The 15,512-nt window shown below is 38.8% G+C and overlaps 1 protein-coding gene across 1 annotated transcript in view; it reads right to left on the bottom strand.

The window, feature by feature from the left end:
- mia3 (MIA SH3 domain ER export factor 3) overlaps window positions 1–15,512 on the bottom strand; it is a 198,645-nt gene that overhangs the window by 94,872 nt on the left and 88,261 nt on the right. Inside the window, exon 12 of the mRNA XM_038798968.1 lies at window positions 15,333–15,404. Within this exon, the coding sequence (XP_038654896.1) occupies window positions 15,333–15,404 (72 nt within the window). The remainder of the gene's footprint in view (window positions 1–15,332; window positions 15,405–15,512) is intronic.

Genomic DNA, 15,512 nt, shown 5'->3' with positions numbered 1-15,512 from the left:
CAGGATCCCTGGTGCTGTGAGGCTGTAGTGCTAACCATTGCGTCACCATGCCGCCCTACTGAATGACTGGTAGTGTTATGGGCCAGGGTTTAGAGAACCCCAAAATGTATCATGGAGTTCACCTGACCCACAACTTTTAATAGATTGTGGTTATGGGGAGCACACAGGCCCATTCTGCAGGTGTGATGCAACAGATATCTACAGTACTTTTAAATTAAAACACTATTTATGAAACCAGTTAACACTTTATAAACCCACGGTAAACATCTCAACAACTATCAACACCAATAAATCCCCCAAAGAATACTAGTCTTTCCTTGCAACATCAATAAAACAAAAAATAACTATTTTTACAGAAAGGCATCAGGTTTAACTTCACTACTGAGAACAGTTACCACTTTGAAATCACCAAATGAACATTCATAAGCTTGCAGAGACTCATACACACCTTGCTGTGACTGCAGCTTCTCCAAATCTAAAATGAAACTAAACACACCCTGTAGCTGCAAGTCCAAAACGGAAGTAAAAGCAGAGACAGCCCAGATCCACCCACACTCTGACATCACTGATAAAACAACCATTTCTTAAAGGTACATTCACTACAGCTATTTTATAAACCCCCATTTCTTAAAGGTACTCTCACATGACAATAGTCACTTATACCACACATTTTCAAACTCTTACTTAGGGAGGCAGAGATGGTTGGAGAGGAACACTGTTGATGAGGTGAACATGCATTTTCAAAAGTGCAACACAACAGACTTGTCAACAAATTTATAGCTCGTGGAATAAAAGGTAAGGTAGGCACTTGGATAAGAAATTGGCTGAGTAACAAATACCCCACATCATACTGCTGTAACACTCACTGTACAATGACAATATTCCATATCACACTGCTGTAACATTACTGTACAATACTCCACATCACACTGCTGTAACATTACTGTACAATGACAATATTCCACATCACTGCTGTAACATTACTGTACAATGACAATATTCCACATCACACTGCTGTAACAGTCACTGTACAATGACAATATTCCACATCACACTGCTGTAACAGTCACTGTACAATGACAATACTCCACATCACACTGCTGTAAGCTTACTGTACAATGACAATATTCCACATCACACTGCTGCAACAGTCACTGTACAATGACAATACTCCACATCACACTGCTGTAACATTACTGTACAATGACAATATTCCACATCACACTGCTGCAACATTACTGTACAATGACAATATTCCACATCACACTGCTGTAACATTACTGTACAATGACAATACTCCACATCACACTGCTGTAACATTCACTGTACAATGACAATATTCCACATCACACTGCTGTAACATTCACTGTACAATGACAATATTCCACATCACACTGCTGTAACATTACTGTACAATGACAATATTCCACATCACTGCTGTAACAGTCACTGTACAATGACAATACTCCACATCACACTGCTGTAACAGTCACTGTACAATGACAGTATTCCACATCACACTGCTGTAACAGTCACTGTACAATGACAATATTCCACATCTCACTGCTGTAACAGTCACTGTACAATGACAATATTCCACATCACACTGCTGTAACATTACTGTACAACGACAATATTCCACATCTCACTGCTGTAACATTACTGTACAATGACAATACTCCACATCACACTGTAACAGTCACTGTACAATGACAATATTCCACATCACACTGCTGTAACAGTCACTGTACAATGACAATATTCCACATCTCACTGCTATAACAGTCACTGTACAATGACAATACTCCACATCACACTGCTGTAAGCCACTGTACAATGACAATATTCCACATCACTGCTGTAATATTACTGTACAATGACAATACTCCACATCACTGCTGTAACATTCACTGTACAATGACAATATTCCACATCACACTGCTGTACCATTACTGTACAATGACAATATTCCACATCACACTGCTGTAACAGTCACTGTACAATGACAATACTCCACATCACACTGTAACAGTCACTGTACAATGACAATATTCCACATCTCACTGCTGTAACAGTCACTGTACAATGACAATATTCCACATCACACTGCTGTAACAGTCACTGTACAATGACAATACTCCACATCACTGCTGTAACATTACTGTACAATGACAATATTCCACATCACACTGCTGTAACAGTCACTGTACAATGACAATATTCCACATCACACTGCTGTAACAGTCACTGTACAATGACAATATTCCACATCACACTGCTGTAACATTCACTGTACAATGACAATATTCCACATCACACTGCTGTAACATTCACTGTACAATGACAATATTCCACATCACTGCTGTAACATTCACTGTACAATGACAATATTCCACATCACACTGCTGTAACAGTCACTGTACAATGACAATATTCCACATCACACTGCTGTAACAGTCACTGTACAATGACAATATTCCACATCTCACTGCTGTAACAGTCACTGTACAATGACAATACTCCACATCACACTGCTGTAACAGTACTGTACAATGACAATATTCCACATCACACTGCTGTAACAGTCACTGTACAATGACAATATTCCACATCACTGCTGTAACATTACTGTACAATGACAATATTCCACATCACACTGTAACAGTCACTGTACAATGACAATATTCCACATCACACTGCTATAACAGTCACTGTACAATGACAATATTCCACATCACACTGCTGTAACATTACTGTACAATGACAATATTCCACATCTCACTGCTGTAACATTACTGTACAATGACAATACTCCACATCACACTGTAACAGTCACTGTACAATGACAATATTCCACATCACACTGCTATAACAGTCACTGTACAATGACAATATTCCACATCACACTGCTGTAACATTCACCGTACAATGACAACATTCCACATCACACTGCTGTAACAGTCACTGTACAATGACAATACTCCACATCACGCCGCTGTAACATTCACTGTACAATGACAATATTCCACATCACTCTGCTGTAACATTCACTGTACAATGACAATACTCCACATCACACTGCTGTAACAGTAACTGTACAATGACAATATTCCACATCACAGTGCTGTAACAGTCACTGTACAATGACAATATTACACATCACACTGCTGTAACATTCACTGTACAATGACAATATTCCACATCACTGCTGTAACATTACTGTACAATCACAATATTCCACATCACACTGCTGTAACAGTCACTGTACAATGACAATATTCCACATCACTGCTGTAACAGTCACTGTACCATGACAGTATTCCACATCACACTGCTGTAACATTACTGTACAATGACAATATTCCACATCACACTGCTGTAACAGTCACTGTACAATGACAATACTCCACATCACACTGCTGTAACAGTCACTGTACAATGACAATATTCCACATCACTGCTGTAACAGTCACTGTACAACGACAATATTCCACATCACACTGCTGTGACATTACTGTACAATGACAATATTCCACATCACACTGCTGTAACAGTCACTGTACAATGACAATATTCCACATCACTGCTGTAACATTCACTGTACAATGACAATATTCCACATCACACTGCTGCGACATTATTGTACAATGACAATATTCCACATCTCACTACTGTAACAGTAACTGTACAATGACAATATTCCACATCTCACTGCTGTAACATTACTGTACAATGACAATATCCACAGCACACTGCTGTAACATTCACTGTACAATGACAATATTCCACATCACACTGCTGTAACATTACTGTACAATGACAATACTCCACATCTCACTACTGTAACAGTCACTGTACAATGACAATATTCCACATCACTGCTGTAACATTACTGTACAACGACAATATTCCACATCTCACTGCTGTAACATTCACTGTACAATGACAATACTCCACATCACACTGTAACAGTCACTGTACAATGACAATATTCCACATCTCACTGCTGTAACAGTCACTGTACAATGACAATATTCCACATCACACTGCTGTAACAGTACTGTACAATGACAATATTCCACATCACACTGCTGTAACAGTCACTGTACAATGACAATATTCCACATCACACTGCTGTAACAGTCACTGTACAATGACAATATTCCACATCACACTGCTGTAACAGTCACTGTACAATGACAATATTCCACATCACACTGCTGTAACAGTCACTGTACAATGACAGTATTCCACATCACACTGCTGTAACAGTCACTGTACAATGACAATACTCCACATCACACCGCTGTAACATTCACTGTACAATGACAATACTCCACATCACACTGCTGTAAGCCACTGTACAATGACAATATTCCACATCACTGCTGTAATATTACTGTACAATGACAATATTCCACATCACACTGCTGTAACATTACTGTACAACGACAATATTCCACATCTCACTGCTGTAACAGCCACTGTACAACGACAATATTCCACATCACACTGCTGTAACATTACTGTACAACGACAATATTCCACATCACTGCTGTAACATTCACTGTACAATGACAATATTCCACATCACACTGCTGTAACAGTCACTGTACAACGACAATATTCCACATCACTGCTGTAACAGTCACTGTACAATGACAATATTCCACATCACACTGCTGTAACAGTCACTGTACCATGACAGTATTCCACATCACACTGCTGTAACAGTCACTGTACAATGACAATACTCCACATCACACTGCTGTAACATTCACTGTACAACGACAATATTCCACATCACTGCTGTAACATTCACTGTACAATGACAATATTCCATATCACACTGCTGTAACAGTAACAGTACAATGACAATATTCCACATCACACTGCTGTAACATTCACTGTACAACGACAATATTCCATATCACACTGCTGTAACAGTCACTGTACAATGACAATATTCCACATCTCACTGCTGTAACATTCACTGTACAATGACAATATTCCACATCACAGTGCTGTAACAGTCACTGTACAATGACAATACTCCACATCACACTGCTGTAACATTACTGTACAATGACAATATTCCACATCACAGTGCTGTAACAGTCACTGTACAATGACAATACTCCACATCACACTGCTATAACAGTCACTGTACAATGACAATATTCCACATCACACTGCTGTAACAGTCACTGTACAATGACAGTATTCCACATCACTGCTATAACATTCACTGTACAATGACAATATTCCACATCACACTGCTGTAACAGTCACTGTACAATGACAATACTCCACATCATACTGCTGTAAAAGTCACTGTACAATGACAATATTCCACATCACACTGCTGTAACAGTCACTGTACAATGACAATATTCCACATCATACTGCTGTAACAGCCACTGTACAATGACAATATTCCACATCACACTGCTGTAACATTACTGTACAATGACAATACTCCACATCACTGCTGTAACATTACTGTACAACGACAATATTCCACATCTCACTGCTGTAACAGCCACTGTACAATGACAATACTCCACATCACACTGCTGTAACATTACTGTACAATGACAATATTCCACATCACTGCTGTAACAGTCACTGTACCATGACAGTATTCCACATCACACTGCTGTAACAGTCACTGTACAACGACAATATTCCACATCACACTGCTATAACAGTCACTGTACAATGACAATATTCCACATCACACTGCTGTAACATTCACTGTACAATGACAATATTCCACATCACACTGCTGTAACATTACTGTACAATGACAATATTCCACATCACACTGCTGTAACATTCACTGTACAATGACAATATTCCACATCACTGCTGTAACATTCACTGTACAATGACAATACTCCACATCACACTGCTGTAACATTACTGTACAATGACAATATTCCACATCACAGTGCTGTAACAGTCACTGTACAATGACAATATTCCACATCACTGCTGTAACATTACTGTACAATGACAATATTCCACATCACACTGCTGTAACATTCACTGTACAATGACAATATTCCACATCACACTGCTGTAACATTCACTGTACAATGACAATACTCCACATCACACTGCTGTAACAGTCACTGTACAATGACAATATTCCACATCTCACTACTGTAACAGTCACTGTACAATGACAATATTCCACATCACACTGTAACAGTCACTGTACAATGACAATATTCCACATCTCACTGCTGTAACAGTCACTGTACAATGACAATATTCCACATCACACTGCTGTAACAGTCACTGTACAATGACAATATTCCACATCACACTGCTGTAACAGTCACTGTACAATGACAATATTCCACATCACACTGCTGTAACATTACTGTACAACGACAATATTCCACATCTCACTGCTGTAACATTACTGTACAATGACAATATTCCACATCACACTGCTATAACAGTCACTGTACAATGACAATATTCCACATCACACTGCTGTAACAGTCACTGTACAATGACAGTATTCCACATCACTGCTATAACATTCACCGTACAATGACAACATTCCACATCACACTGCTGTAACAGTCACTGTATAATGACAATACTCCACATCACACCGCTGTAACATTCACTGTACAATGACAATACTCCACATCACTCTGCTGTAAAAGTCACTGTACAATGACAATATTCCACATCACACTGCTGTAACAGTCACTGTACAATGACAATATTCCACATCACACTGCTGTAACAGTCACTGTACAATGACAATATTCCACATCACACTGCTGTAACATTACTGTACAATGACAATATTCCACATCTCACTGCTGTAACAGCCACTGTACAATGACAGTATTCCACATCACACTGCTGTAACAGTCACTGTACAACGACAATATTCCACATCACTGCTGTAACAGTCACTGTACCATGACAGTATTCCACATCACACTGCTGTAACAGTCACTGTACAATGACAATACTCGACATCACACTGCTGTAACATTCACTGTACAATGACAATACTCCACATCTCACTGCTGTAACATTCACTGTACAATGACAATATTCCACATCACTGCTGTAACAGTCACTGTACAATGACAATACTCCACATCTCACTGCTGTAACATTCACTGTACAATGACAATATTCCACATCACACTGCTGTGACAGTAACTGTACAATGACAATATTCCACATCACTGCTGTAACAGTCACTGTACCATGACAGTATTCCACATCACACTGCTGTAACAGTAACTGTACAATGACAATATTCCACATCACTGCTGTAACAGTCACTGTACCATGACAGTATTCCACATCACAGTGCTGTAACAGTCACTGTACAATGACAATACTCCACATCACACTGCTGTAACATTACTGTACAATGACAATATTCCACATCACACTGCTGTAACAGTCACTGTACAATGACAATATTCCACATCACACTGCTGTAACATTCACTGTACAACGACAATATTCCACATCACACTGCTGTAACAGTCACTGTACGATGACAATACTCCACATCACACTGCTGTAACATTACTGTACAATGACAATATTCCACATCACACTGCTGTAACAGTAACTGTACAATGACAATATTCCACATCACACTGCTGTAACAGTCACTGTACAATGACAATACTCCACATCACACTGCTGTAACAGTCACTGTACAATGACAATATTCCACATCACACTGCTGTAAAAGTCACTGTACAATGACAATATTCCACATCACACTGCTGTAACAGTCACTGTACAACGACAATATTCCACATCACACTGCTGTAACAGTCACTGTACAATGACAATATTCCACATCACACTGCTGTAACAGTCACTGTACAATGACAATATTCCACATCACACTGCTGTAACAGTCACTGTACAATGACAATATTCCACATCACACTGCTGTAACATTACTGTACAATGACAATATTCCACATCACTGCTGTAACAGTCACTGTACAATGACAATACTCCACATCACACTGCTGTAACAGTCACTGTACAATGACAATATTCCACATCACACTGCTGTAACATTCGCTGTACAATGACAATATTCCACATCACACTGCTGTAACATTACTGTACAATGACAATATTCCACATCACTGCTGTAACATTACTGTACAACGACAATATTCCACATCACACTGCTGTAACAGTCACTGTACAATGACAATACTCCACATCTCACTGCTGTAACAGTCACTGTACAATGACAGTATTCCACATCACACTGCTGTAACAGTCACTGTACAATGACAATATTCCAATTCACTGCTGTAACATTACTGTACAATGACAATATTCCACATCACACTGCTGTAACATTCACTGTACAATGACAATATTCCACATCACACTGCTGTAACAGTCACTGTACAATGACAATACTCCACATCATACTGCTGTAACAGTCACTGGACAATGACAATACCCCACATCACACTGCTGTAACACTCACTGTACAATGACAATACTCCACATCACACTGCTGTAACAGTCACTGTACAATGACAATATTCCACATCATACTGCTGTAACAGTCACTGTACAATGACAATATTCCACATCACACTGCTGTGACATTCACTGTACAATGACAATATTCCACATCACACTGCTGTAACATTCACTGTACAATGACAATATTCCACATCACACTGCTGTAACATTATTGTACAATGACAATATTCCACATCACTGCTGTAACATTCACTGTACAATGACAATATTCCACAACACTGCTGTAACATTCACTGTACAATGACAATATTTCACATCACAGTGCTGTAACATAACTGTACAATGACAATATTCCACATCTCACTGCTGTAACAGTCACTGTACAATGACAATACTCCACATCTCACTGCTGTAACAGTCACTGTACAATCACAATATTCCACATCACACTGCTGTAACAGTCACTGTACAATGACAATATTCCACATCACACTGCTGTAACAGTCACTGCACAATGACAATATTCCACATCACACTGCTGTAACATTACTGTACAATGACAATACTCCACATCACACTGCTGTAACAGTCACTGCACAATGACAATATTCCACATCACACTGCTGTAACATTACTGTACAACGACAATATTCCACATCACTGCTGTAACATTAACTGTACAATGACAATATTCCACATCACACTGCTGTAACAGTCACTGTACAATGACAATACTCCACATCACACTGCTGTAACAGTCACTGTACAATGACAATATTCCACATCACTCTGCTGTAACAGTCACTGTACAATGAATATTCCACATAACACTGCTGTAACAGCCACTGTACAATGACAATACTCCACATCACACTGCTGTAACACTCACTGTACAATGACAATATTCCACATCACGCTGCTGTAACATTACTGTACAATACTCCACATCTCACTGCTGTAACATTACTGTACAATGAATATTCCACATCACACTGCTGTAACAATGTACGATGACAGTATTCCACATCACACTGCTGTAACAGTCACTGTACAATGACAATATTCCACATCACACTGCTGTAACAGTAACAGTACAATGACAATACTCCACATCACACTGCTGTCACAGTCACTGTACAATGACAATATTCCACATCATAGTGCTGTAACATTACTGTACAATGACAATATTCCACATCACACTGCTGTAACAGTAACAGTACAATGACAATACTCCACATCACACTGCTGTAACATTACTGTACAATGACAATATTCCACATCACACTGCTGTAACATTACTGTACAATGACAATACTCCACATCACACTGCTGTAACAGTAACTGTACAATGACAATATTCCACATCTCACTGCTGTAACAGTCACTGTACAATGACAATATTCCACATCACACTGCTGTAACATTCACTGTACAATGACAATATTCCACATCTCACTGGTGTAACATTATTGTACAATGACAATACTCCACATCACACTGCTGTAACAGTCACTGTACAATGACAATATTTCACATCACAGTGCTGTAACATAACTGTACAATGACAATATTCCACATCACACTGCTGTAACATTATTGTACAATGACAATATTCCACATCATACTGCTGTAACAGTCACTGTACAATGACAATATTCCACATCACACTGCTGTAACATTACTGTACAATGACAATATTCCACATCACTGCTGTAATATTACTGTACAATGACAATATTCCACATCACACTGCTGTAACAGTCACTGTACAATGACAATACTCGACATCACACTGCTGTAACAGTCACTGTACAACGACAATATTCCACATCACTGCTGTAACATTCACTGTACAATGACAATATTCCATATCACACTGCTGTAACATTCACTGTACAATGACAATATTCCACATCACTGCTGTAACGTTCACTGTACAATGACAATATTCCACATCACACTGCTGTAACAGTCACTGTACAACGACAATATTCCACATCACTGCTGTAACAGTCACTGTACAATGACAATACTCCACATCACACTGCTGTAACATTACTGTACAATGACAATATTCCACATCACAGTGCTGTAACAGTCACTGTACAATGACAATATTCCACATCACAGTGCTGTAACATTATTGTACAATGACAATATTCCACATCACACTGCTGTAACATTCACTGTACAATGACAACATTCCACATCACACTGCTGTAACAGTCACTGTACAATGACAATACTCCACATCACACCGCTGTAACATTCACTGTACAATGACAATACTCCACATCACTCTGCTGTAAAAGTCACTGTACAATGACAATATTCCACATCACACTGCTGTAACAGTCACTGTACAATGACAATATTCCACATCACACTGCTGTAACATTACTGTACAATGACAATATTCCACATCACACTGCTGTAACATTACTGTACAATGACAATATTCCACATCACTGCTGTAACATTCACTGTAGAATGACAATATTCCACATCACACTGCTGTAACAGTCACTGTACAATGACAATATTCCACATCACTGCTGTAACAGTCACTGTACCATGACAGTATTCCACATCATACTGCTGTAACAGTCACTGTACAATGACAATACTCCACATCACTGCTGTAACAGTCACTGTACAATGACAGTATTCCACATCACACTGCTGTAACATTCACTGTACAATGACAATATTCCACATCACTGCTGTAACAGTCACTGTACAATGACAATATTCCACATCTCACTGCTGTAACAGTCACTGTACAATGACAACATTCCACATCACAGTGCTGTAACAGTCACTGTACAATGACAATATTCCACATCACACTAACAGTCACTGTACAATGACAATATTCCACATCACACTGCTGTAACAGTAACTGTACAATGACAATATTCCACATCACACTGCTGTAACATTCACTGTACAATGACAATATTCCACATCACTGCTGTAACATTACTGTACAACGACAATATTCCACATCACACTGCTGTAACAGTCACTGTACAATGACAATATTCCACATCACTGCTGTAACATTACTGTACAACGACAATATTCCACATCACTGCTGTAACATTACTGTACAATGACAATATTCCACATCTCACTGCTGTAACAGTCACTGTACAATGACAATATTCCAATTCACTGCTGTAACATTCACTGTACAATGACAATATTCCACATTACACTGCTGTAACAGTCACTGTACAATGACAATACTCCACATCATACTGCTGTAACAGTCACTGTACAATGACAATACCCCACATCACACTGCTGTAACACTCACTGTACAATGACAATACCCCACATCACACTGCTGTAACATTCACTGTACAATGACAATATTCCACATCACACTGCTGTAACAGTCACTGTACAATGACAATATTCCACATCACACTGCTGTAACAGTCACTGTACAATGACAATATTCCACATCACACTGCTGTAACAGTCACTGTACAATGACAATATTCCACAACACTGCTGTAACATTACTGTACAATGACAATATTCGACATCACACTGCTGTAACAGTCACTGTACAATGACAATACTCCACATCTCACTGCTGTAACAGTCACTGTACAATCACAATATTCCACATCACACTGCTGTAACAGTAACTGTATAATGACAATACTCCACATCACACTGCTGTAACATTACTGTACAATGACAATATTCCACATCACACTGCTGTAACATTACTGTACAATGACAATATTCGACATCACACTGCTGTAACAGTCACTGTACAATGACAATACTCCACATCTCACTGCTGTAACAGTCACTGTACAATCACAATATTCCACATCACACTGCTGTAACAGTAACTGTATAATGACAATACTCCACATCACACTGCTGTAACATTACTGTACAACGACAATATTCCACATCACTGCTGTAACATTCACTGTACAGTGACAATATTCCACATCACACTGCTGTAACATTCACTGTACAACGACAATATTCCACATCACTGCTGTAACATTACTGTACAATGACAATATTCCACATCACTGCTGTAACATTACTGTACAATGACAATACTCCACATCACACTGCTGTAACAGTCACTGTACAACGACAATATTCCACATCACTGCTGTAACATTACTGTACAATGACAATACTCCACATCACACTGCTGTAACATTACTGTACAATGACAATATTCCACATCACACTGCTGTAACATTACTGTACAATGACAATACTCCACATCTCACTGCTGTAACAGTCACTGTACAATCACAATATTCCACATCACACTGCTGTAACAGTAACTGTACAATGACAATACTCCACATCACACTGCTGTAACATTACTGTACAATGACAATACTCCACATCACACTGCTGTAACAGTCACTGCACAATGACAATATTCCACATCATACTGCTGTAACATTACTGTACAACGACAATATTCCACATCACTGCTGTAACATTAACTGTACAATGACAATATTCCACATCACACTGCTGTAACAGCCACTGTACAATGACAATACTCCACATCACACTGCTGTAACAGCCACTGTACAATGACAATACTCCACATCACACTGCTGTAACACTCACTGTACAATGACAATATTCCACATCACGCTGCTGTAACATTACTGTACAATACTCCACATCTCACTGCTGTAACATTACTGTACAATGAATATTCCACATCACACTGCTGTAACAATGTACGATGACAGTATTCCACATCACACTGCTGTAACAGTCACTGTACAATGACAATATTCCACATCACTGCTGTAACAGTCACTGTACAATGACAATATTCCACATCACACTGCTGTAACAGTCACTGTACAATGACAATATTCCACATCACACTGCTGTAACAGTAACAGTACAATGACAATACTCCACATCACACTGCTGCGACATTACTGTACAATGACAATATTCCACATCTCACTGCTGTAACAGTAACTGTACAATGACAATATTCCACATCACACTGCTGTAACAGTAACAGTACAATGACAATACTCCACATCACACTGCTGCGACATTACTGTACAATGACAATATTCCACATCTCACTGCTGTAACAGTAACTGTACAATGACAATATTCCACATCACACTGCTGTAACATTCACTGCACAATGACAATATTCCACATCTCACTGGTGTAACATTATTGTACAATGACAATACTCCACATCACACTGCTGTAACAGTCACTGTACAATGACAATATTTCACATCACAGTGCTGTAACATAACTGTACAATGACAATATTCCACATCACACTGCTGCAACATTATTGTACAATGACAATATTCCACATCTCACTGCTGTAACAGTAACTGTACAATGACAATATTCCACATCACACTGCTGTAACATTACTGTACAATGACAATATTCCACATCACTGCTGTAACATTCACTGTACAATGACAATATTCCACATCACACTGCTGTAACAGTCACTGTACAATGACAATACTCCACATCTCACTGCTGTAACAGTCACTGTACAATGACAATATTCCACATCACACTGCTGTAACATTACTGTACAATCACAATATTCCACATCACACTGCTGTAACAGTCACTGTACAATGACAATACTCCACATCTCACTGCTGTAACATTACTGTACAATGACAATACTCCACATCACACTGCTGTAACATTACTGTACAATGACAATATTCCACATCACACTGCTGTAACAGTAACTGTACAATGACAATACTCCACATCACACTGCTGTAACATTACTGTACAATGACAATATTCCACATCACACTGCTGCAACATTACTGTACAATGACAATATTCCACATCACACTGCTGTAACAGTCACTGTACAATGACAATACTCCACATCACACTGCTGTAACAGTCACTGCACAATGACAATATTCCACATCATACTGCTGTAACATTACTGTACAATGACAATATTCCACATCACACTGCTGTAACAGTCACTGTACAATGACAATATTCCACATCACACTGCTGTAACATTACTGTACAATGACAATACTCCACATCACACTGCTGTAACAGTCACTGTACAATGACAATACTCCACATCACAGTGCTGTAACAGTCACTGTACAATGACAATACTCCACATCACACTGCTGTAACATTACTGTACAATGACAATATTCCACGTCTCACTGCTGTAACATTACTGTACAATGACAATACTCCACATCACACTGCTGTAACAGTCACTGTACAATGACAATATTCCACATCTCACTGCTGTAACAGTCACTGTACAATGACAATACTCCACATCACACTGCTGTAACATTACTGTACAATCACAATATTCCACATCACACTGCTGTAACATTCACTGTACAATGACAATATTCCACATCACACTGCTGTAACATTCACTGTACAATGACAATATTCCACATCACACTGCTGTAACAGTCACTGTACAATGACAATACTCCACATCACACTGCTGTAACATTACTGTACAATCACAATATTCCACATCACACTGCTGTAACAGTAACTGTACAACTGTACAATGACAATATTCCACATCACACTGCTGTAACTGTCACTGTACAATGGCAATATTCCACATCACTGCTGTAACAGTCGCTATACAATGACAATATTCCACATCACACTGCTGTCACAGTCACTGTGCAATGACAATATTCCACATCACACTGTTGTAACAGGCACTGTACAATGACAATACTACACACTCATCCAATTAGACTTCCTCAAGGCTGTCTTACCTGTGAGTTTTCTGCTGAGTGAGTCGAAATAACATCTTGTAACTTTTTCACAGATTTCTGAGCATTGACAATCTGAGTTTTAAAACAAAGGGAGTAAAATTAATGTGACGACAAAAATAGATAAGAACATTGTTCTGTGCACCGTGTTATGATCCTGGACCAAATCCTCAAGCTTTGGGT

Source organism: Scyliorhinus canicula, chromosome 6, assembly GCF_902713615.1.
Source record: "Scyliorhinus canicula chromosome 6, sScyCan1.1, whole genome shotgun sequence".
In the NCBI taxonomy this organism is placed as follows: Eukaryota; Metazoa; Chordata; class Chondrichthyes; order Carcharhiniformes; family Scyliorhinidae; genus Scyliorhinus; species Scyliorhinus canicula.
This window is presented reverse-complemented; position numbering and strand designations above follow the sequence as displayed.